The sequence below is a fragment of the Ambystoma mexicanum genome, chromosome 11 (assembly GCF_040938575.1).
Source record: "Ambystoma mexicanum isolate Mex_15411 chromosome 11, UKY_AmexF1_1, whole genome shotgun sequence".
Taxonomy (NCBI): Eukaryota; Metazoa; Chordata; class Amphibia; order Caudata; family Ambystomatidae; genus Ambystoma; species Ambystoma mexicanum.
Genome location: NC_090934.1, coordinates 185335648 through 185361035, shown reverse-complemented (window position 1 = coordinate 185361035; position 25388 = coordinate 185335648). Strand labels below are relative to the sequence as shown.

General features: G+C 50.6%; 1 protein-coding gene across 25 annotated transcripts in view; it reads left to right on the top strand.

Moving 5' to 3' along the window:
- The window catches only part of LOC138503201 (mucin-2-like), a 1598433-nt gene that overhangs the window by 1078778 nt on the left and 494267 nt on the right, over positions 1 to 25388 (top strand). For 21 of the 25 annotated variants that reach the window (XM_069622774.1, XM_069622776.1, XM_069622767.1 and 18 more), the window contains 4 exons: positions 15284 to 15355; positions 16559 to 16627; positions 19778 to 19843; positions 21046 to 21114. In XM_069622774.1, the coding sequence (XP_069478875.1) occupies positions 15284 to 15355; positions 16559 to 16627; positions 19778 to 19843; positions 21046 to 21114 (276 nt within the window). The remainder of the gene's footprint in view (positions 1 to 15283; positions 15356 to 16558; positions 16628 to 19777; positions 19844 to 21045; positions 21115 to 25388) is intronic. The other 4 variants (XM_069622760.1, XM_069622769.1, XM_069622771.1 and 1 more) reach the window with 4 other exon arrangements.

The following is a 25388-nucleotide window of genomic DNA, read 5'->3' as shown; positions in this document are numbered from 1 at the left end:
GGGAAGTTCCACACGCGAATAGCCTGGGCGCGTGTATTTCAGGTGTGCGCGGGAAGTTCCACACGCGAATAGCCTGGGCGCGTGTATTCCAGGGGTGCGCGGGAAGTTTTACACGCGATTTCAGCAGGGTACGTGTATTTCAGGGGTGCGCGGGAAGTTCCACACGCGAATAGCCTGGGCGCGTGTATTTCAGTGGTGCGCGGGAAGTTTTACCCCCTCGATTTCAGCAGGGTATGTGTATTTCAGGGGTGCGTAGGAAGTTCCACACGCAAATAGCCTGGGCGCGTGTATTTCAGGGGTGCGCGGGAAGTTTTACACGCGATTTCAGCAGGGTACGTGTATTTCAGGGGTGCGCGGGAAGTTCCACACGCGAATAGCCTGGGGGCGTGTATTTCAGGGGTGCGCGGGAAGTTCCACACGCGAATAGCCTGGGCGCGTGTATTTCAGGTGTGCGCGGGAAGTTCCACACACGAATAGCCTGGGCGCGTGTATTCCAGGGGTGCGCGGGAAGTTTTACACGCGATTTCAGCAGGGTACGTGTATTTCAGGGGTGCGCGGGAAGTTCCACACGCGAATAGCCTGGGCGCGTGTATTTCAGTGGTGCGCGGGAAGTTTTACCCCCTCGATTTCAGCAGGGTATGTGTATTTCAGGGGTGCGTAGGAAGTTCCACACGCAAATAGCCTGGGCGCGTGTATTTCAGGGGTGCGCGGGAAGTTTTACACGCGATTTCAGCAGGGTACGTGTATTTCAGGGGTGCGCGGGAAGTTCCACAAGCGAATAGCCTGGGCGCGTGTATTTCAGGGGTGCGCGGGAAGTTCCACACGCGAATAGCCTGGGCGCGTGTATTTCAGGTGTGCGCGGGAAGTTCCACACGCGAATAGCCTGGGCGCGTGTATTCCAGGGGTGCGCGGGAAGTTTTACACGCGATTTCAGCAGGGTACGTGTATTTCAGGGGTGCGCGGGAAGTTCCACATGCGAATAGCCTGGGCGCGTGTATTTCAGGGGTGCGCGTGAAGTTTTACACGCGATTTCAGCAGGGTACGTGTATTTCAGGGGTGCGCAGGAATTCTCACACGCGATTTGGCTTGGTACGTGTATTACAGGGGTGCGTGGGAAGTTACACACGCGATTAGGCTGGGTGGGTCCTCACAGGTGTTCCCTGTACACCCTCGACGGCCCCTGCAGGCAGCCCACAAAACAGGGGACTACCCTGCACACCTGCTCATGTCCCCCTGCACCCCCACCCCCCAGCAGTGCAGGGGCAGCCTCCACCAGGCCCCCACCCATGTCTCCCACCACCCCCACCCCCCAGCAGTGCAGGGGCAGCCTCCACCAGGCCCACACTCATGTCCCCTATCACCCCCACCTCCCCCCACCACCAGGGGCACCCTCCACCAGGCCCCCATCCATGTGTCCCACCACCCCCACCCCCAGCAGTGCAGGGGCAGCCTCCACCAGGCCCCCACCCATGTCTCCCACCACCCCCACCCCCCAGCAGTGCAGGGGCAGCAGGCAGTCAGGCAGCAGCAGATGGCAGGTGGGAGCGTGCTCGGGGCTCTGGGGGGCAGTAGTTCGGCCTTCCGGGCAGGAGCGTGGTATTCCGTGTGCTTGCACGTGGCCAGCTTGGTACGGAGTGATTTGGCACGTGAAAATCCTGCACGTCAGCGTGAAAACCGAGGAAAGGCCCTCAGCGCGTAAGCGCGTCTGTGACGTGACCCGCACGGGTGTTTCCCACACAGCACGTGATGACAGAGCACACGTGGAAAGACTGCACGTCAGAGTGTAATCGCGTGTGATTGGTGGAAATGGCCCTACACGCAGAAGTGACAAAGCGTGTGATTGGTGGAAATGGCCCTACACGCAGAAGTGACAAAGCGTGTAATTGGTGGAGATGGCCCTACACGCAGAAGTGACAAAGCGTGTAATTGGTGGAAATGGCCCTAGCGCGTACACGCCGCGTAAGTGACGCTGGACGTGTGGGCCTGTATAAAAGGTAAGTGTAGAACACGTTTTCCTTGTACGTGCTTTTCGTGGAGAGCGAGTGGGTGAATTCTGTACTTCTTGTCGTTTCACACGCGATTTACTTCACGGCGTTTCAAGTTCGTATTCCCTGTTACCTCTGACAGCTTTTTCTCTTTTTTCGCTTTTACTGGTTTACCTGGGCCTGTTCCCTCAAACAGTGTTCCCTTCTACTGTTGTCCTGTCTCGTCAGACAGCGTACAAATCTTCTTTTGGCGGGGGTGTTGCCAACCAAACGTGCTCCTTTTACACGCTCATTTACCAGGCAGACGTTGAGTCACGCACGTATCTAACATCTGTGCTTGCCCCGTGTGTAGCCTACCCCTTCAGAGGTCATTCTAGGCTGCGTGTGACACGCATACGTTCATTCTTGTGTTACTGGGTGCCACAGCGTAGTGCAGGTTTTTCTTTCTGCACACGTGGTCTAGGAGGGGTTGCGTGCACATCATCTCCCTTTTTTGGGGCTCCTGTGCGTAGCGTGACCCGTCATCTTTCCCCAGGGGTTACAATCAGCCTTGCAAGAGCACTAGGGTACAATTACCATCTGGTACCCAACCCCTTTGACCCCCAATTGCCCAGGACAATAGTTTACAGCCACTCCCATACGCACATTTACATCAGTGCCATGGCTGGGAGGCGAGGATTCCGTAAGGGTGGCAAAGGTGGAAGAGCCACAAGTGGTGGCCGTGGTGGATCCGGTAGGGGACGTGGTCGTTACTTGCAGGGTGAGCCTGTCCCCCCATGTGTGGAGGACCAGTCAAGGGCACCCATAATCCCCCCCCCACCCCCTCCCGTTGAGGCTGATGTGGCTGACACCATCCATGCTCAGCCCTTGATGGACCAGCCCATTGTGGCACCAGATCTGGCTGACTCCATGGCTGACTTCCAGGTCAGCAGGCCTATGACACGTGCGCTGGTGCACGTTGATGTCACCATGCCACGTGCATCTGGGCCAGCAAGGTCATCTGCTGCACCAAGGAGGCAGGGCGGAGAGGCTGCAGGGGCAGCTGCGGCTCCATCCACCCCAGCCCTCACACACCCAGCCAGGACAGTGTCGGTCCTAGTCCATGCTGCTGACATTCCCCCTGACACCATCACACTAGAGCCAATGCCTGCACCAACTCCCATGCTGAGTGTGCAATCCCACACTCCTGATACAGAGTCCACCAGGGCTCCTGCCCCTAGTGTCCAGAGCGGCGCAGGACACTCAGGATCACCACCACCTTCCAAGCGGAAGAGGAAGAGTGCTCGTCCGGCACAGGCTGATGCCCCAGACACGGCTACACAGTCCGGCCCATCCAGGAAGCCCAGCTTCACGGATGACGAACTGAATGCACTTGTCGAGTATGTGTCCGCACATGACAACGAGATGGTCATTGTTGCAGGATCCAAGACCACACCTGCACAACGCCAGGCACACTGGCAGACCGTTGTGGACATCGTAAGTGCCCTTGGAATCGTGAGGCGCACAGCCAATGATTGCTATAAGCGCTGGAATGACCTAAAGCGCAGGGCAAAGAGTAAGCTGGCCTCAAGTCATGCCGCAACTCGAGTGACTGGAGGTGGGTCTCCAGTAGTAGACATGGAACTCACTCCACATGAGTCAGTCGCTGGGACCTACGTCACGGAGGAACAGATCCAAGGCGTGGGAGATCTGGCTGATTACGAGGCATTGTCCGGTGAGTGCACATGCATGTGTGTGTCATCCATGTGCATGGTGTGTGTGTGAGGGCTTCTGTTTGTGTGCCAGGTGAGTGTGTGCGCCTGAGTCGTATGGGTCAGCCATGTGCTTCATGCAATACTTCCTGCGCAGCTGCATTTGGCCATAGCAGTATCCCTTCTGCCAACAGTAGACATCTAGCCCAACTGCACGCCAGTTGCCCTTGAAGTGTCACCTTGCCACAACATAGTTGCTTATTTTTCACTGTTCATTCAGTCAGATTGTTTGCATTCCCCCACTTTTACTAGGCATGTCGCTGTCCACTAGTCACATGTCTGACATGGCTATGGTAAAGTGGAGTGACTTTGTTACCTGGATATCATTTGTACACACATGTCCCTGTGCAATTGGACCATTTCAGACTGGCAGCTCCAGGTGAAAAATCTGACCTGTTAGAATTAGAAAAGCGATTACATGCGGGAACTGGACTGAATGAATAGGTGCTGCCCTCCTCTCCATCTTCACTCAATAGCAATGGTACATGCCATCTGTGTGATGGCATGTGTGTTTCACCTGGCAATCACAGGCCAATGTGTGATGCCACTGACAGGCAGCATGCAGAAAATGTGTTCATCTTCCATCTTGGTGTCATCAGTGTGTGCCATTTGCCTGCCCTTCATACGCAGTGAGGGTGCATGCATGGGAGGGTTTTAGTCATGTGGGACATGTGTCAATCAAGTACTGGTTCTCTTGCTTCTCAGCCCTCATTGTGTGCCATGGTGCTAATGCCTATTTCCATTTCTTTGTTTTTATGTCTTTGCAGGGGAAGACGCACCTGATACTGCTGGGGTTGTGGAGATGGTGCAGACCCAGGAGGGGTCCGAGGGCCGACCAACCACCAGTGAGGGACGTGGTGTGGTGGTGGGGGAGAACCCACAAGTGCTGCAGGTCGTGCTCTCAAGGGGTGTCTCTGGCTGCACCTCCCCCGAGCTGTACTCGGGTGTTGATTCGGATGAGACCTACGTGCCGTCGCAGGTGAGTGTTCCAGGGAGGGATTCTGTTCTGTCTCACCCACCTGCACCAGGGTCAGAACCCTCAATGGGGATGTCAGTGTTGGCAGCTACGCCTTTGGTGGTTACGGATGCAGGGTCACACTCCACGACATCTGATCCTGTTCCTGGGCCAGCAGATCAGAGGGGGAATGCAGTCCTGCAGCCTCAGGCAGTGCCGGCACAGCAAGGCGCAGTTCGCCTTGCCCCAGACAGATGTGGTGCCCGCCGACGTGGTGGCCGTACGCCACCTGGCAATACCGCATGGGAGCAATCCATTTACGGTATGGCAACCCAACAGGCTGCATCATCCGAGATGATGGCTCAGGCCATGGATAGGGTGGCCACTTCCATTGTCCCCCCAGAAAGGCTGATGGAGCGACTAGAGCAGGCAACCGACTCCATCTGCCAGTCACACAGGGAGGACATGTTGGGGTCCAACAGGGACAGGCGGGCGGCACTGGCGACTCTGCAGGAGGCCATCTCCATTGAGTCCCAGGGCCACAGGGAAGCCCTGAGGCAGGAGCTCCTTCACCTCAGGACGACTCTTGTTGAGCTTGAGGCTTCAACACACCAAAGGACAGAACAGCAGCTGGAGCGTCTCACCCGTACGCTCTCAGCTGCGATGCAGGCAACGAGGACGGAGGTCCCGGCATCCCGTGAGTTGTTGCATGGGGACCTCCGCACACTCATCCTCCAGAACCAGACCTACCACACCCGCATGCTTGCAGCCATGGAGGAGCAGACTAGGGCCTTGCGTGGGCTGCCTCCCATAGTGCAACCACCTCCGGATGCAGCTGCACAGGGTGATAATAGCGACAGCAGTGATACTCCCACGATAGGGTAGACGTGTGGGCCATGAGCACATGGAGGTGTTTTATTTTCCCAGCATCCACGCAGTCGGGTTCTGGTGTGCATCCTGTCCTCGGACCTCCTGGGTGGCCTCCCCAACCCCCCCCGGGCCCATCAATGGCCATTTTTGATTGTTTCTTATTTTTATTTTTATTTATTTTATTCCCTATTTTTTGGGACGATTTGTTGGCTTCCGTGGTTCCTGTGGGCATACGCTGCATTGTGGCTGGGCACATGCAGGCTTGTAATGTATTTGGTTCAGATGCTTGGGTTTGAGTCACACACACCCCTCCTGCTTCCCGTTTCCATGGGCTTGCAAAGGGTGTGCCCAAGTGACAGTGAATTACACAGTGACGTTGGACTCCCATGAGGTGTGTGGGCAGTCTGTAGTCAATACTGTGTATACATTCGTAGTGCATATTGCTGTTGTGTTGTACACTGCATGTTGCATTGATGTGTAACTCATCTTCTGTGTCTACCTCCCAATTTGCAGGTCCCTTCCTCATGTCTACACAAGGACCTCTAGTCTGGAGATGGGGTCCATGTTGGCAGCAGTGCACCTACAACTCTACATGCCGCCAACACTGCACAGTTGGTAGTGGTGGGAGTGCAGGCATTTCCAGGTGGTGAGACTACTAATATGTAACATTTGTGATGTCATGTTAATGGTAGTATGTGCTCAAGTATGTTGTTGGTCCGGCATTGCTGTGAGCATTTCAGGTGTTGCAAGTTTCTAATAGGGACACTGTACATAGTGACACTAGTGTCATGTTGTGGGGATTACTTTGTTTACCTGCAAATAGCATGACATGGCACGGTGTGTCGTGTGGCGGTGCTGGGGTTGGGTTGGCTGACATGGCACTGTCCTCTTGTTGCATTTTGCAAGTGGGTATTCATTTTAGCTGCTTGAATGTTTAACTTCACAAAACTGCATTGGTGGTGTCTGTGTGGGTAGGGATGCACACATTGTGACACTTCCAGGTGAACAATCTCAGGCTGATATGGTATTCACGGTTCATTCTCCAGACATTCAGGATCAGTGTCAGGTTGAGTCATCATTGATTGTCAGATGGAATGTGCCAGGGCAGTGTGCACTCCACAGGGGTGTGATTTCTATGTGAAGTAATTAGCCACTAGCTGTGTACGAGCTGCCTCCCCCCGTGCCCTTTCCCCTCCCATGCGCAGCGGCTGTGCATGTGGTTGGGGATGTGGGGCCACCACCATGTCCACGGCCAGGCCCCGGCGTGTTGCAACGTTGTGCAGGACACATGCTGCCACTATGATCCTGCACACTACTGGAGGAGCGTACAACAGCTGGCCGCCAGAACGGTCAAGGGAGCGAAAGCGTGACTTTAGCACTCCAAATGTGCGCTCCACTATGCCCCGGGTTGTAATGTGGGCTGTGTTATATCTTACCTGGGGTGGCGTGGTGGGGTTCCAAATTGGCGTCATCATGTGGGGGCTGAGAGGGTAGGCACTGTCCCCTGTGGAGGTGGTGATTGGTATCATTGGTGGGGTTGTGACCTTGCTCAGTATCTGACATGCATGCATGTGCAGTGGCATTCATACTCACCAAGTAGCCATGTATCGCCATGCCGCCCAGCTTCTAGGTCCCGGTTTAGGGTGGGCATTCGGTAAATGAAGCTGTCGTGGGTTGACCCGGGATAGTTGGCATATACTGAGGTGATGATTCCCTTGGCATTACATACTACCTGCACGCTGATGGAATGCCAGTGCTTGCCGTTCCTATAGATGTGCTCAGATGCCCTGGGGGGACGTAGTGCCACATGGGTGCAGTCAATGGCACCTAGCACCTTTGGGAATTGTGCCACACCGTAAAAATCAAGGGCGGCAGCATGCCTTTCTGCAGGTGTTATGGGCAGGTATATGTGCCTGCGGACTGATGGCCGTGCAGTGATGATGTTCAAGACCTGGTGTAGGCAGCGTGACTGGGTGGCCTGTGATACACCACCCACAATGGCACTTGTCCGCTGAAATGATCCAGTGGCTAAGAAGTGCAGTACATTGAGGACCTTCTCCAGGGGGCTGAGTGCTTGGGAGCACAGGGTGGGTGATGTGAGGTCATCCTCCCACTCACTCACCAGGTCCAGTATAATGTGTGGTGGAAACCTGTACCTCCCAAGCACCTGGTCATCAGGCATCCCGAAAAGGCTGGTCCTGGGTGTGAATATTCTGGCCCTGACTATCCTCCTCCTCCTCCTTTGGTAGCCCACGCCCACTGCTGCTAGGAACGGTATGTTCATCCTGGGTCAGAGCTTGTTCTTTTGTTAGCGTGCAAATTTATGCGTTGCGCGTGTTGTAGGCGAGCGTGTGACCCGCGCACCCCTGAAATCCAGTACCCAGTCCAATAGCGTGTGGAAATTCCCGCGCACCCCGGGATACAGGTGCACTGACGTACTTGCGTGTGTAAGTGTCCGCGCACCCCTGATATACACGTACATAGGCCAATCGCGTGTACGCGCACTTTTGTCCAATTACACGCGATGACACTCTGACGTGCAGTCTTTCCACGTGTGCTCTGTCATCACGTGCTGTGTGGGAAACACCCGTGCGGGTCAAGTCACAGACGCGTTTATGCCCTGAGGGCCTTTGGTCCAATGGAATCGCGTATGCGTGCTGACGTGCTTACGCGCTAAGGGCCTTTCCTCGGTTTTCACGCTGACGTGCAGGATTTTCACGTGCCAAATCACTCCGTACCAAGCTGGCCATGCGTAAGCACACGGAAGACCACGCTCCTGCCAAGAAGTCCGAACTACTGCCCCCCAGAGCCCCGAGCACGCTCCCACCTGCCATCTGCTGCTGCCTGACTGCCTGCTGCCCACGTGCACTGCCATTTGCTGCCTGCACATCAGCCAGGGGTGCTGTTGCTGTGACCACCGACTGGAATTCCATCGCTCCACAGCCCAGCCCCAGGACCCAGTTGCCCACCCACTCCTGCCTCTGGGGTTGTCATGTCGGGGCAAACACCATCTGTGACCACTGACAACCCCCGGACAGAGAGGCAGAGGGGCACCAGCTTCAGTGCCACCGAAGTTGGTGTCCTGGTGGAGCAAGTCCTGGGGCAGTATGATGCCCTCTTCGGAAGTTCCCGCGCCGACAAGGAAGGACGGACTCGGATCTGGACTGACATCGTGACTGCCATCAACGCGGAGGGGGTGGCAGTCCGGGACTTCCAACATGTCAGGAAGCGCTGGGAGGACTTCAGGTCCAGGACCCTGAACAAGGCCCGGCGCCTCTTGAAGGCAGCGGATGCGAAGGGGCGCCGGGGCCACTTGTCGGAAGAACAGATGGGGGTCCTGGAACGCATATCCCCAGCGCTCCACGTCCAGGTCCTGGAGAAGCAGACCCGTCTGGAGTCGAGCGGTGAGTGTACATGCATCCTGATTGTGAGCAGTGCGTGTGGTGATTATTCGGTATTGTGCAGGTTGCACATCTGTTTGTATGGGGTCGAGTATGGGTGGGGGTGTACAGGGCCGTGGGGCTGACACATGCGAGGGCTGTGATGTGCGAGACATGGATGGTGCTTGTGTGTGTAGGCTTGCATGGCAAATGCAGTTGTGCGTGCACACATGTTTGGATGAATGTGTATGTAAGTAGACATGTCCGTGATGTCAGGCATGTATGTTGTTTTGGGCTGCATGTAAGTGCACTGTGTACATGTGCATGTGTGTGTATTTGACAAGGGTGCAACAGTGATGCAACATGGATGCATGTGACTGCGGTATGTGTAAGCCTGATTGGCAGATGTGACATGGATGCCCGTCTGAACAGTGCAACACTTGGCAGAGGTGTACACATGCATGCAAGTGTGGTGGTGTGTGTACATGTGTGGTGCACTTCCTGTGTTGCATGTGATGTCTGGCTCCCCTTTGGCTGCTCATGCTGTTGTATGTGTAGGGATGGTGCTGGCAGTTGCGATATGGCTGTGGTATGGCTCATGTGTGCGAGTTGCAATGACATGTGTGTTGGTGATTGTGATGACATGTCTGAGGTTTGCCAATGCCACTCATGTGCAACTGTCATGTGTGTATGTGTCCATTGTACAGTGCCCTGATGCCTGTGTTTTGTTTCTCCCTGTCTGCAGCGTCAACTGATGAAGAGGGCGGAGAAGGTGCTGTGGAGCACAGCGGCGGGGATCCGACCGCCAGCCGGAGACGCAAGGCCCGGCTCCCCTCTCGTGTTGTCATCTCGTCGGGGAGTGAGGAGTCCGGTGCCGCGTCCCAGGCCGCAGCTGCCGGGGGGAGGTCCAAGAGGCGGAGGTTGCAGTTGGACTCCTCGGCAGCAGAAGGGGCAGCTGGGACCCCACAGGGCCCAACAGGGGAAGATGGCACGGAGTCATCCAGGTTGGTGGGGGGTTTGGTGGAGGAGGAGGCTGTGCAAGCACCAGAGACGGGGTCTGGAGGTGGGGATCCCACTGGTGCTAGTGGTGCAGTGCAGGACCAGGGACAGGAGGCAGCACAGGCGGCCGCGGAGGTGCCTGTGTGCAATCCTGTCCCCGATCCTGTCCCTGCATCATCTTGCACCAGCAGGGATGCCTACGTCCAGACCCGTTTTCAGGCAGAGGATGAGCTGACGTCAACTGGCCTTCCTCTGCCTGCGGACTGGCTCGTTGACCACGTCAGCCTGCTGGGACAGGTCACCCAGGCTGGATTCCGCCGTCTGATGGGGCTTGCTCCGACCCCCTCCTCAACTGGACACCCTACGCGCCAGTCGTCCTCTGTGCCATCTTCCCACCCATCAGTCACCTGGGTGCCCTGTGGAGCTGCCTCTGACGGTGCGGCCAGGCTGGTGGAGGAGGCATCCCTGCCACAGTCGGGAGTCGGAGGTCCAGCAGGGGTGGCCACATCAACAACTGCGCCCCAGCCGGCGGAGGATGTGCAGGCAGCAGGAGGCAGTGCACGGGCAGATGCAGAGCAGCAGCAGCAACATGGTGGGAGCCATGAAGTCTCGGGGCCGTCGACATCGGAGGGGCAGGCATCGGCCGGAGGGCAGGAGGACCCAGGACAGAGAGTGTCTTCCGTGTGGCAGCGGTTGGGCCACGCCATAGGTGCGGAGCGGCGGCGGGCGGAAGAGGCGCGGCTCACAATGGTCAGGGCGGAGAACTCCATGCGGAGGGCCCTGAGGCGGGCCGAGTGCCTCGAGGCAATCCGCAGGGGGTTGGATGAGGACACGGCGTCGTCCCTGCGGACCCTCGGGGCCATGGAACTGGACCGCCTCCGGGACATCGAACAGGAATTCGATGATGCCCTGGGCCGGGACACCACGGAGTGAGCCGCTGGACTTGCCCGCAGCCTTTGTATATAGTTCTTTAGTTTTAGGTTTCCTTTGTTTCTTATTATGATTTGGAGTCGACGGACACTGCTCCACTTTTTGTATATAGTTGATTTTTAGTTAGGTTTTTTAGTAGGTTTCCTTAGTTCAGTTGGGCTCATGGACCCTTGGTAGTTTTTTACATAGTTCTTTCTTGCATAGATATTTTTTTACAATAGACTTTGGACGAAATTTGTTTGGATTCTGATTTGCAGTTTTTTTTTTTTTATACTGACATGCAGCTTATTTTTTCTCATTCCCATTGTAGTTTGTTTCCTTTCTTTAGCATTCTTTGATTTTTTTCTATACATTTTTGTTTTCATACTTCACTGTGTGGTATCATCTCATTGGTTTCATGCATGTCATGTTGGGTGTTTTCCCATTCAATTGCAACCATTGTGTGTGACGGACATGGGTTCATTAGCTTCATGAACATTGGGGGTGTAACATGTAATTTCCATTTCCATGGGGGTGAATGGGTTACTTGGTAGGGCTTTTTGGCTGTGGAGGCTGACCATGACGCACAGGATTGGGGATTGTGAGGACCTGGTGGAGGGTGCCCCTGGTGGCTGGGGGGTGGGGGTGGTGGGAGACATGATTGGGGGCCTGGTGGAGGGTGCCCATGCAGCGCTGGGGGTGGGGGTGGTGGGAGACATGAGTGGGGGCCTGGTGGAGGCTGCCCCTGCACTGCTGGGGGGTGGGGGTGGTGGGAGACATGAGTGGGGGCCTGGTGGTGGGTGCCCCTGGATGGTGGGGGGTGGGGGTGGTGGGAGACATGAGTGGGGGCCTGGTGGAGGGTGCCCCTGGTGACTGGGGGGGTGGGGGTGGTGGGAGACATGAGTGGGGGCCTGGTGGAGGGTGCCCCTGGTGGCGGGGGGTGGGGGTGATAGGGGACATGAGTGGGGGCCTGGTGGGGGCTTCCCCTGGATGCTGGGGGGTGGGGGTGGTGGGAGACATGAGTGGGGGCCTGGTGGAGGGTGCCCCTGGTGACTGGGGGGGTGGGGGTGGTGGGAGACATGAGTGGGGGCCTGGTGGAGGGTGCCCCTGGTGGCGGGGGGGTGGGGGTGATAGGGGACATGAGTGGGGACCTGGTGGGGGCTGCCCCTGGATGCTGGGGGGTGGGGGTGGTGGGAGACATGAGTGGGGGCCTGGTGGAGGGTGCCCCTGGTGACTGGGGGGGTGGGGGTGGTGGGAGACATGAGTGGGGGCCTGGTGGAGGGTGCCCCTGGATGGTGGGGGGTGGGGGTGGTGGGAGACATGAGTGGGGGCCTGGTGGAGGGTGCCCATGCACTGCTGGGGGTGGGGGTGCAGGGGGACATGAGCAGGTGTGCAGGGTAGTCCCCTGTTTTGTGGGCTGCCTGCAGGGGCCGTCGAGGGTGTACAGGGAACACCTGTGAGGACCCACCCAGCCTAATCGCGTGTGTAACTTCCCACGCACCCCTGTAATACACGTACCAAGCCAAATCGCCTGTGATAATTCCCGCGCACCCCTGAAATACACGCGCCCAGGCTATTCGCATGTGGAACTTCCCGCGGACCCCTGAAATACACGTACCCTGCTGAAATCGCGTGTTAAACTTCCCGCGCACCCCTGAAATACACGCGCCCAGGCTATTCGCGTGTGGAACTTCCTGCGCACCCCTGAAATACACGTACCCTGCTGAAATTGCGTGTAAAACTTCCCGCGCACCCCTGAAATACACGCGCCCAGGCTATTTGCGTGTTAAACTTCCCGCGCACCCCTGAAATACACGCGCCCAGGCTATTCGCGTGTGGAACTTCCCACGCACCCCTGAAATACACGCGCCCAGGCTATTCGCGTGTGGAACTTCCCGCGCACCCCTGAAATACACGCGCCCAGGCTATTTGCGTGTGGAACTTCCCGCGCACCCCTGAAATACACGCGCCCAGGCTATTCGCGTGTGGAACTTCCCGCGCACCCCTGAAATACACGTACCCTGCTGAAATCGCGTGTTAAACTTCCCGCGCACCCCTGAAAAACACGCGCCCAGGCTATTCGCGTGTGGAACTTCCCGCGCACCCCTGAAATACACGCGCCGAGGCTATTCGCGTGTGGAACTTCCCGTGCACCCCTGAAATACACGCGCCCAGGCTATTCGCGTGTGGAACTTCCCGCGCACCCCTGAAATACACGTACCCTGCTGAAATCGCGTGTGGGACTTCCCGCGCACCCCTGAAATACACGTACCCTGATGGAATCGCGTGTGGAACTTCCCGCGCACCCCTGAAATACACGTACCCTGATGGAATCGCGTGTGGAACTTCCCGCGCACCCCTGAAATACACCTACCCTGATGGAATCGCGTGTGGAACTTCCTACGCACCCCTGAAATCCACGTACCCGGCCAAATCGCGTGTGAGACTTCCTGCGCACCCCGGTATACACGCACACGTATTTTTTGTCAGCATGTCCATGTTTGTGGGTACCCCTTTGCACGTCATATGTCCTGGAGGGCCACAGTATAGGACATTCATCATGGCAGTATATAGGTGCTATTTGTTGGCGCACCTTTTGGCGCACATTTCTTACAGCCGCAGAGACGCTACCGCCTGCTTTCTTGTGGCGGTCGTGTTTGTGCCTGTGCGCTGGTTTGAGCGTGCGCTTTTTTGCCCTATTCGATTCCATGAATACGTGTTGTAGGCGAGCGTGTGGGCGTTCCGCGCACTTGTGCCCTGTACTTCACCCGTGATGCCCACGTTTTTGCAAGTTGTTCCCCATTCCGCGTGTTACGCCCGTGTTCCGCCTACTTTTGTTGCGTGCGCCGCGCTATGTGCGAATTTCGCTGTGGCCTGTGCGATTTTCGCTGTGACCTGGCGCACGCTGTTAGATGGCCTGTGCGCCAACGTGCGCGGCACACTTTTTTATCGCACATCCGCTGGTTTTCTCGCGCACGGACTTCCATGAATCGACGTGCGCTGCTTTTCGTGCGATCTTCGCACTTGCACTGCGATTTTCGCTATTCCACTGCGATTCGCACGTTTTTGCCCACTTGCGCCGCGCTAATTATTCCATGAATCGGCCTCTAAATGTTTCCTTATTTGGATCAGTTTACTTTTATAGCTAGAGGTTTATTCTCTCATATTCATCATTTTCTCCAACATTTTTCTAAACAAATGTACAACACAGGCCCAAATATTTCAGGTGTTCCCAGGCTTCGGCAATTGCAAACAAACGAAGCAGAATCCACCACAAATTGCACACCCTCACCTCTTGATAGTCGATCCGTTGCACATTTAACAATGGCAAGGTTAGTAATTCTCCCAGGCAGAAGCCGTTTATTTTACTTATTTGCAAGTCCCCCTTCGCCAATATCCATATGTCTTACTGGTAATAAATATGGACGACAGGCTGCTACTAAAACACTACAAATCTAGTAGTGTTCATTTTATAAAATACACAAAATGTTCAGAGGTTCATTCATGTCAAGTGGCTACATTGCTGCCAGGGTGTGAATCCAAAAGGAAGAAGGCTGATTTCATTTCTTTAAGTCACATCCTCCCTGGTAGGGTATGTGGGTCACCAAAACATGCTTCCCACAAGAGAGATTACATTAAAATTATGAACATCAGTTATGTGTTTTCTAACGCAATGCTTTACTGCTATCATTGTCTCTCCCATATAAAATGTGCACATTGGCATTTCTAAAGTACAGTGTTTTACATATTGCACAGTGTTTCAGTAGGAATATGGCCCCTGATGTGTTCCCCTTTGCATGATTATAGCTTACGCAATTTATACTTGGATCTGCTTCAATTTAAATTGGCTGAAAACTTATTTTGTGCATTCATGTATTCATGTATTTCTTAATTCATGAGCACATACCAAATAATGTTTTCAATGTGTGTGCCTTTTTTGATTGTCATGGGTGTGTTTGGAAATATATCTTTATCCAGTAGCGTTTCATAATTGGAATAATGAAGCAAGAAGAGGTTGTTCATTATTACTAAAAGTGTAGGGTGCGAGGACCAGGAGTCACATCAAGCTCCATAGATATTACAGGGAATTATATGCAGCATTGAGTGATGGTCCCAGCCCTGCAGCAGGTATTTACAGGTGAATCTGTCTTGCATGTGCTTATCCATCAAGTGTGTCTCTCTCATGCTGCGCCAAGGTAGCGAGGGTCCCTAATAATGTGTGGCCAGCTTGCTCCACTTACAGCCTTAGCTCACCCTATCTCCATCTGCTTCACATATATTTGATGGTCACTATCAAAGCGACCTCTTACCCAAAATCAATTTGGCAACTGATCTATGAGATTTTATGGAAGAGATAAAATAGTGATAGATAAATGTTCTCAAGGTGTATTCTAACTGGGGTACTTATGCGTGGGTATTTTACCATTTCTACAGCACCAGAAATAACGACGACGGCAATGACAACAGCAGCAGCAGGAGTAATAGAAACTATAGCAACGACTCGAGGTAATAACAGATTACCCTTCATAATTGTCCTGATAGTTCATGGTGGCGGAGATGTAAATGATGGAGGGTGTGGTGGTAAGAAGAGAGATGTATTGGGCCTTGGAGCCACTGAGAGGGTTACGCACGGAGCGGCTGGCAACATGGAGCAATGGCTGGATATTCAGAGTTGGATGGAATAGTGGTGGAACTGTTATGGCATAGCTGGAGGAGGAACTAGGATGAAAAGGATCATGGTGTCTCTGGTCGAGTTATAGAAGAAGGGGCTGATGGAGGTCAGTGAATGGAAAGAAACAGCGAGAGGATGGGAAGTTAAAGGAGGGTGGTCAGGGTCGGACTGGGACAAGAAATAGGCACGGTTACCCAAAAATACGTAGCCCACCCCTTGCCTCAAAAAAGTGGCCCAGCCCCGGCCCCGCCACGCATCAAATAGCATTGCTTCTAAGTACACTAAATTGCAGTGAATTCCAAGCAGACGTCCAAGGCCAAATGATATGTTATTGTATAGCACTTACGCTTAAGCTCTTTTTTATAGAACAAATATGCATACACTATCACCCAACCTGTGTTGGTACTCATTTATCGACCTAAGAAGGATGAAAATCAAAAAATAAAAAATAAAAATTCCACATATTTTTTTCCAAATCGGCCCAGGCATAGCCAGAAACCGGGTCCCCACTCCCCAGGGACGATTTCGGCCCGGCCACAGGCCGAAAGGCCGAGGGGCCAATCCGACCCTGGGGGTGGTGTAGGGTCATAAAGAGGTATGGATGGATGGATAGATATGAAGGTAACAATATATGGGTTAGCCCCTCTTTTTTTGTTCACGGGGGTAGACCTGATATAGGGATGATATAGTACATACTAGAAGAAATCAGATTAACTACCCCTTTCTCAATCTGCTTACTACAGAGACACAGGTGTGGTATTTCTATATATTACACATAAATCACGAAATAGACATTATAGACATGGTTATATCAATGTTAAATAATACAAATTTTATTCAATCATGAATATAAAAACTTTAAGAACAGAAGAAAGCCTACATCAGTTAGACATTTCAATTTAATTGATCTCTTCTAGTATATACTGGATAGATATGAATACATGGTCAGAGCCTGAGGTGTTTGAAATGGTGCACTGATGTAGGAGCAGATGATTGTCAGAAACAAATAACATTGATAATATGGTTGTTTATCACAGTGACATCAGCAGTATTAGAGTCAACAGCAGAAACAGCACCAGAACGAATAACAGAAGGAACATTAACAGGTAACTGCAAGTTCCATCAGATTATGCCTTATATGAAGCATGATGGTTTACGGTGCTTGGAACTGTAAATGCTGGGTGCTGGAGACAGCTGATTATATAACTCCCCCTGCTCTCCCACAGAAATCGGCTTTTCGTGCTCTGCATATTCATGGAATTTAAATGGCAAACAAACCCAATGCGCAAAGAAAATCGAGTTGTCCGTGAAATGTCCCCGACACGCCCCCAGGCAAAACCAATACAGCCACATATACCATCCTTTGCGCCCTCCTCCTCTGCAACATCATGCACCCTGGCAATACTGCGTGCCGTCCCCCCACAACCATGGCAGTACCCCGGCGACACTGAATGGGGTCCCCCGTAACTATTAACAGCAGCCCGACAATATGCATATTTTTCCTAACTGTAGGTAAAATTGCCATAGCATTTCAGTGCTGGACTGCCCATGTGGGCGGGACAAAGACTGATATGCAAATGGGTATCTACCATCTGTGAAAGGTACAGTGAGCAAAAAGCATGTGCTGCAAACTCTCATCTCAGAACAGGTTATCATGCCATGTTCTTTCTGGAGAGGAGCGCCTGCTACCTTTTTTGAAGCTAGCTGGCATCTAGGCTTGCATGGCGTCGCCTCTGCCTCTCTGCTCCATGTGATCTTTGGTGCTGTTCCTGCCTCTGCACCTCAATGTACAGCAGGAGATGCTGCATTTCCAGGTTGTCGACTCCTTTTAGGTGGAAGTAACACACTGTGTTTTTGGCAGAATTAGCACCCATTTTTGGAGGTATTTTGGCAATATTTCAACTCGTAATATTGCAGAATTACATGTGCCCCACTGGAAATACAGCCGGCCTGATTCTGCAGATTTTTGGTGGTAAATCAGCTGGCATTAAATCTCACTGGAAATCTTAATGGAAATCTTAATGGAAATCCCTAATTTGACAGAGTGGTAAAAGTGGCTGTAATTCAATTACCACCACTTTTACCGCTTACCGTCCAACTTGTAATGAGGTCCCTTTTAAAGCAAAGTCATATTGGCCGGTCTAAGATCCTTTTTAACAGTATTGCTTTTTTTGGAAGCACCTGATGTTGGTAACAGCAATTTGTAGTCCTCTATGTGTAATATCATTCCAAATCTCAACAGCACAGCATTCAGTTCTCCATTGTGATTCTCAGTCTGTGGAGAGTAGCACTGGGCGTTCATAAAAAGCAATCCAAGTCCACTGTGGGATAAAGTGCTGCCGTCACTTATCTGAATAAAGGAATTTAAAACACTTCTAGCTAAGTGAGTTTATGAGGTGTTAAACACCAATGTGTTTTGCTGCAAAGATTGCACACAGGGATTCTTACTTTGATTTTTAAGGCCAACGAGTATACCTTACCACCACATACAATTAGGTTTGTGATCTCCCTTCTGCCTGGACCCTGCTAACCATGCATCCCGAGTCCCCAGTTTACCATTTCGCATTTGAATGGTATGGCAGCTAATACTTTTTATTTCATTCATGTCAACCGATTTTTCAGTGTTGCATCTCCTATGTGTATGGACCGTATCACTTTGATCAATGCTCGAGCCGCCTCTTTGAAGAGAACGCTTAACGGTTCCATTATTGGTCCACCATTATCATTCTGGAGAGCGATTGTGGCCCACTTTGTTAGAACCAGCAGTGAGGCGGGCGCACATAGGAGTGGAGTCTGCATGGCATTAAGAGGTGTGTGTATGGCTGAGCTGCACCTTCCAGCGTTTAATGTGACTAGTCTACTGCGCTTTATACCACTCCTGGTCCTCATATCTCATACTATCAGCAAACGGGGGTACAAACTAAATGTTTCCTTATTTGCCTCAATTTACTTTTATAGCTAGAGGTTTATTCTCTCATATTCATCATTTTCTCCAACATTTTTCTAAACAAATGTACAACACAGGCCCAAATATTTCAGGCGTTCCCAGGCTTCGGCCATTGCAAACAAACGAAGCAGAATCCACCACAAATTGCACACCCTCACCTCTTGATAGTCGATCCGTTGCACATTTAACAATGGCAAGGTTCCTAATTCTCCCAGGCAGAAGCCGTTTATTTTACTTATTTGCAAGTCCCCCTTCGCCAATATCCATATGTCTTACTGGTAATAAATATGGACGACAGGCTGCTACTAAAACACTACAAATCTAGTAGTGTTCATTTTATAAAATACACAAAATGTTCAGAGGTTCATTCATGTCAAGTGGCTACATTGCTGCCAGGGTGTGAATCCAAAAGGAAGAAGGCTGATTTCATTTCTTTAAGTCACATCCTCCCTGGTAGGGTATGTGGGTCACCAAAACTTGCTTCCCACAAGAGACATTACATTAAAATTATGAACATCAGTTATGTGTTTTCTAACGCAATGCTTTACTGCTATCATTGTCTCTCCCATATAAAATTTGCACATTGGCATTTCTAAAGTACAGTGTTTTACATATTGCACAGTGTTTCAGTAGGAATATGGCCCCTGATGTGTTCCCCTTTGCATGATTATAGCTTACGCAATTTATACTTGGATCTGCTTCAATTTAAATTGGCTGAAAACTTATTTTGTGCATTCATGTATTCATGTATTTCTTAATTCATGAGCACATACCAAATAATGTTTTCAATGTGTGTGCCTTTTTTGATTGTCATGGGTGTGTTTGGAAATATATCTTTATCCAGTAGCGTTTCATAATTGGAATAATGAAGCAAGAAGAGGTTGTTCATTATTACTAAAAGTGTAGGGTGCGAGGACCAGGAGTCACATCAAGCTCCATAGATATTACAGGGAATTATATGCAGCATTGAGTGATGGTCCCAGCCCTGCAGCAGTTATTATTTACAGGTGAATCTGTCTTGCATGTGCTTATCCATCAAGTGTGTCTCTCTCATGCTGCGCCAAGGTAGCGAGGGTCCCTAATAATGTGTGGCCAGCTTGCTCCACTTACAGCCCTAGCTCACCCTATCTCCCTCTGCTTCACATATATTTGATGGTCACTATCAAAGCGACCTCTTACCCAAAATCAATTTGGCAACTGATCTAAGAGATTTTATGGAAGAGATAAAATAGTGATAGATAAATGTTCTCAAGGTGTATTCTAACTGGGGTACTAATGCGTGGGTATTTTACCATTTCTACAACACCAGAAATAACGATGACGGCGATGACAACAACAGCAGCAGGAGTAATAGAAACTATAGCAACGACTCGAGGTAATAACAGATTACCCTTCATAATTGTCCTGATAGTTCATGGTGGCGGAGATGTAAATGATGGAGGGTGTGGTGGTAAGAAGAGAGATGTATTGGGCCTTGGAGCCACTGAGAGGGTTACGCACGGAGCGGCTGGCAACATGGAGCAATGGCTGGATATTCAGAGTTGGATGGAATAGTGGTGGAACTGTTATGGCATAGCTGGAGGAGGAACTAGGATGAAAAGGATCATGGTGTCTCTGGTCGAGTTATAGAAGAAGGGGCTGATGGAGGTCAGTGAATGGAAAGAAACAGCGAGAGGATGGGAAGTTAAAGGAGGGTGGTCAGGGTCGGACTGGGACAAGAAATAGGCCCGGTTACCCAAAAATACGTAGCCCACCCCTGCCTCAAAAAAGTGGCCCAGCCCGGGCCCCGCCACGCATCAAATAGCATTGCTTCTAAGTACACTAAATTGCAGTGAATTCCAAGCAGACGTCCAAGGCCAAATGATATGTTATTGTATAGCACTTACGCTTAAGCTCTTTTTTATAGAACAAATATGCATACACTATCACCCAACCTGTGTTGGTACTCATTTATCGACCTAAGAAGGATGAAAGTCGAAAAATAAAAAATAAAAATTCCACATATTCTTTTCCAAATCGGCCCAGGCATAGCCAGAAACCATGTCCCCACTCCCCAGGGACGATTTCGGCCCGGCCACGGGCCGAAAGGCCGAGGGGCCAATCCGACCCTGAGGGTGGTGTAGGGTCATAAAGAGGTATGGATGGATGGATAGATATGAAGGTAACAATATATGGGTTAGCCCCTCTTTTTTTGTTCACGGGGCTAGACCTGATATAGGGATGATATAGTACATACTAGAAGAAATCAGATTAACTACCCCTTTCTCAATCTGCTTACTACAGAGACACAGGTGTGGTATTTCTATATATTACACATAAATCACGAAATAGACATTATAGACATGGTTATATCAATGTTAAATAATACAAATTTTATTCAATCATGAATCTAAAAACTTTAAGAACAGAAGAAAGCCTACATCAGTTAGACATTTCAATTTAATTGATCTCTTCTAGTATATACTGGATAGATATGAATACGTGGTCAGAGCCTGAGGTGTTTGAAATGGTGCACTGATGTAGGAGCAGATGATTGTCAGAAACAAATAACATTGATAATATGGTTGTTTATCACAGTGACATCAGCAGTATTAGAGTCAACAGCAGAAACAACACCAGAACGAATAACAGAAGGAACATCAACCGGTAACTGCAAGTTCCATCAGATTATACCTTATATGAAGCATGATGGTTTACGGTGCTTGGAACTGTAAATGCTGGGTGCTGGAGACAGCTGATTATATAACTCTCCCTGCTCTCCCACAGAAATCGGCTTTGCGTGCTCTGCGTATTCATGGAATTTTAATGGCAAACAAACCCAATGCGCAAAGAAAATCGAGTTGTCCGTGAAATGTCCCCGACACGCCCCCAGGCAAAGCCAATACAGCCACATATACCATCCTTTGCGCCCTCCTCCTCTGCAACATCATGCACCCTGGCAATACTGCGTGCCGTCCCCCCACAACCATGGCAGTACCCCGGCGACACTGAATGGGGTCCCCCGTAACTATTAACAGCAGCCCGACAATATGCATATTTTTCCTAACTGTAGGTAAAAATGCGTGCAAACCCCCATAAACTGTGGCTGCACCCCGCTAATCTGCATACGTGCACCCCTAACTACGATTGGCACCCCAACTGCATGCCCGCACCCCTCAATTCCGGACATTACCTTTGTGCAGTGATTCGCAATTGGCACTTTGCACATGCTTTCATGTTGCGGTGTGCTCCGGAGCTTTGCGTGCTGTTTTCACAGACGTGACATTGCATGGTCAGATCCATGAATACGCTTGGTTTAGCACAGAGCTGGGCATGCTCTTTGCTCGCACGCCCCATCCCTCGACACACCCATGTTCTTCCTCATTCTGCGTAGGGAAAAGGGAATATGCATGTTCCGCCCCCTATTTAAATCTTTGCGCAGGCCTGAACCACACTCTACGTGAAGTGTAGTGCATAGCGTTCAACAGAACCCAAAGACCTGCACAAAGTCCCTGCAAGTTCCCGAAAAGGTCTACAAAGTCGATTCCATGAATCGACGCTGAGGGTTTTGTGCGCTGAATGCGCTCAAAGTCAATGTTCAGCCTGCCTAAAATTCCACGAATCATGCCCTTAGTAAGATCCACCACCTCATTATTCTATATCATACATCCAAATCTCTAAGTAACAAGTGCAGTTAGGTAGCTATGTATGTTAAATCCAATTCAGTATGTAAAATAAATGTTGCATAAAACGCTGGGATCCGCAAAAGCTGGCAGTCAAAAAAAACCTACGCTCTTTGTAGCAGAGCTGGATGCACAAATCCCTACACAGAATCACTATAAAGTCCCACTGCAAGGCTCTTGATCATGCACACTTAAGTCATGTGATTAACATTACAGCTTACCCTATTCTTAGATAGCCTAAACATGCCACTGTTCATCTCCTTTGTCTCACGTTCTCTTATTTTGTTGCCTGATGATCTGTTGTTACTTCTGAAAGCAGTCCTTTATGCATCTGTATTGTTGTTGTTGAAACAACCACAACACCAGTGACAGAAGGAACATCAACAGGTAACTGCAAGTTCCATCAGGTTATACTTTATAAGGATGATGATTGTTTCTGGTGCTTCAAACTGTAAATGCTGGGTGCTGGAGACAGTATATTATGTAGGGGCTGTGGGCTTTGGATCTTAGTATGGAAGTGAAGTCAATTTGACGGCTAAAGGTGAGAGGCTTGATGAGCCTATGACCAAATCAATAGTGGAGACAATGATGGGTTAACAAAGAGAAGCAGTGGGAGGCTTTACAAAGATGAACAAATGAAGGAATGGATGGATGGCCACAACTAGATGGATATGCCAAGAATTGATCTACAATTACAAGGATAGATGTGGATGAATGAGTGTAAGAAGGTAGTGGCAATGCAGTGATGATCACAACTGGAACGCATATTGGGCCGATTGGAGAAAATCAAAAGCAGTACTGCTACCAATGAAACCGGACATAAGAAATGAGAGCGCTTCATCCCTGTCCTGATTCCCATCTACTGACTTGTGTCAGAAACAAACTTAGATCACTCTGTCTGAAATCCATATGCATGGCCCAATCTCTCTCTAGATACTCCTGCGTATTCACTTGGATCCTCCAACCCCAACGTAGTTATAGCAGGCGCTTCCAACTATTCCAGAGGCAGTTTTTCACCCAAGCACCCAAACTCTGGAACAGAATCTCTGGCACCATTTTGATTCTCATGTTTTCCTGCGTTGGGTATTGTTACAGCACATATCTTGATCACCTGGTACTGTGACACAAGTAATATTGTAATATGCACAATGCACATGTTAATAAATAAATAACCTGCAAGAGACTCCTGATGCTGAAAGTTACCATATCATTTTCTATCACTTTAAACAAGTATATCCTGGATAACAAACTGATCCCGATTTTAGGGTTTGAATCTGGATGAAGGAAACACTAAAGCCCTTCACAGATTTCGCATCCTTAGGAGACAAGAACAGTTATCAATAATTCTCACAGAGAGCCTGACCACTTCTCCCTTTACAAACGGGGTAAGTCAAAGCAGCAACCAAGCCCCCCATTTCCATACCCACAGAGATGCATTTTCTAGTTATGAAAGAATGGGTGGTATATGCGTGTCAAGAAAGTGGTTTGTGTTCCAGCCGATAGGTCTACTGCTATCATCATTTGGATATGTGCATGACTTGTGGAAAACACACAAATACATAAGGAAGCGGACCATGCATTACCCTTGGACCCCTTCCTTGTTGCAATCTTTACTTATGATGCTTACGATGATCCTCAGAATATTTTCACAAGTCTTTTCTTTGCCTATCTTCCCAGACTACTGTAGTTCCTTCTCTAACCCTTCCCTTCATCATATAAGGGGCTGCGGTGACCCAGGTCTTTCTGATTGTTTCGTTCTGTGAAACAGATTGCATGCAGCTGTGTCGTGTTCTTTCCAGGAGCTTCCAGCCAACAGTTGGTATGCAGTGTAGAAGGGGGAAGAGAATTGGTGGACTGCTGGCCCCTAAAGGATCCGGCAAAGCCAAAGGTTTCAGGGGGCCACGTTGACCTCTCTATAGAAGCAGCATGCACAGTTCAATGCTAGGGGATGGGGCGCATCGTGGACTGTCTGCAGGAATGTGACATCATGAATAGGAAAAGCACATGACCTGGGAGGAATGGGGGCAGGTTGGTTAAAGAGATGTTTACACCAGATAGGTAATGCAGTGGTACTGCTTGGAATGTTCTGAAGGTTTCTCTAGTGGCTATGCAATCCTGGTTTCTGCAGTATGAATGCCGAATGGAGGCGGAATAGGTGATCCCGTTCCCCAGAAAGTGAGAATTTCACAGAATCTCGCCACAGATCTGCATGCTCCAGGCATAGGAGCTGAAGAAGTTTGAGGCATGTGTGGATCAGGCATTACAGGGACACTCTGTGACCAGTCTGCTCCTTCCACATTCATTCATCACAGGTGGATCGACTTTCTCCATCCAAACACCCATCCTTTGGAACTCTATCCCTTGTAGCATCTGCCGCATTGAGGACCACCTCACCTTCCAGAAGGCATTCAAGACCTGGCTCTTCCCTTCTGCATCTTGACAGACCAAGTCCAACTCATGGGTGAACTATCACCCACCAGACTGCCAGGTCGGGGCTTCAATTAATCATTTGAGGAGACAAGACAAAAATGAGTACCAAGCCTGCATCAGAAAGTATTCCAGTCGATCCGCATGATAAGATCTGCATTCATTCTTCGCAATAACACACCAGCCATGACACCCGGGTACGTCTTGCGGTCCATCTCAATGGAAGATAGCTGTGTCCCTCCCGGGGCATGATCACCCACCTGCATACATCTGCAACAATCCACTTCTGGTACTCACATTGCACATCACCTCCTTCACTAGAATGCAGCTAAGTCCCACAAATAAATGTGGTATAGCTGGGTACACAGTCAGTCTCCTTGACTCGCCTACTTTCCAGACAACCCATCTCACCAACCATCCACTAGCCAGATCTCCATGGGTCGCTAGCAAGGACTTAGTCGCCCCTACCTACTTTCATACTGGCTAAAATGAGCACACATTATAAAATCCTATTATTTATTCTCATACCTTGGACTTCAGTCCTTCAAGGGCGTTCACCCACAGCGCTTTGAGGCCATACCAATGGCACTAGGCGCTATACAAATGCCATATAAAATATGAAGATCTAGGGTTGCCCAGATTACATACTTTATTTCGTAAAGCTCATTCATGAGAACAACTCAGTCCGAGTGAGGTTGAACGGGGAGGGGACCTTAACTACCCCGATTGCCAACTGTAGGGGAGTTAAGCTCGGATGTGGTTGTGGTTACTGTTCAACCTCTACTTGGCTGATCTGCGTCTAACCCTGGATAGAGTAGGAATGTGTCCTTC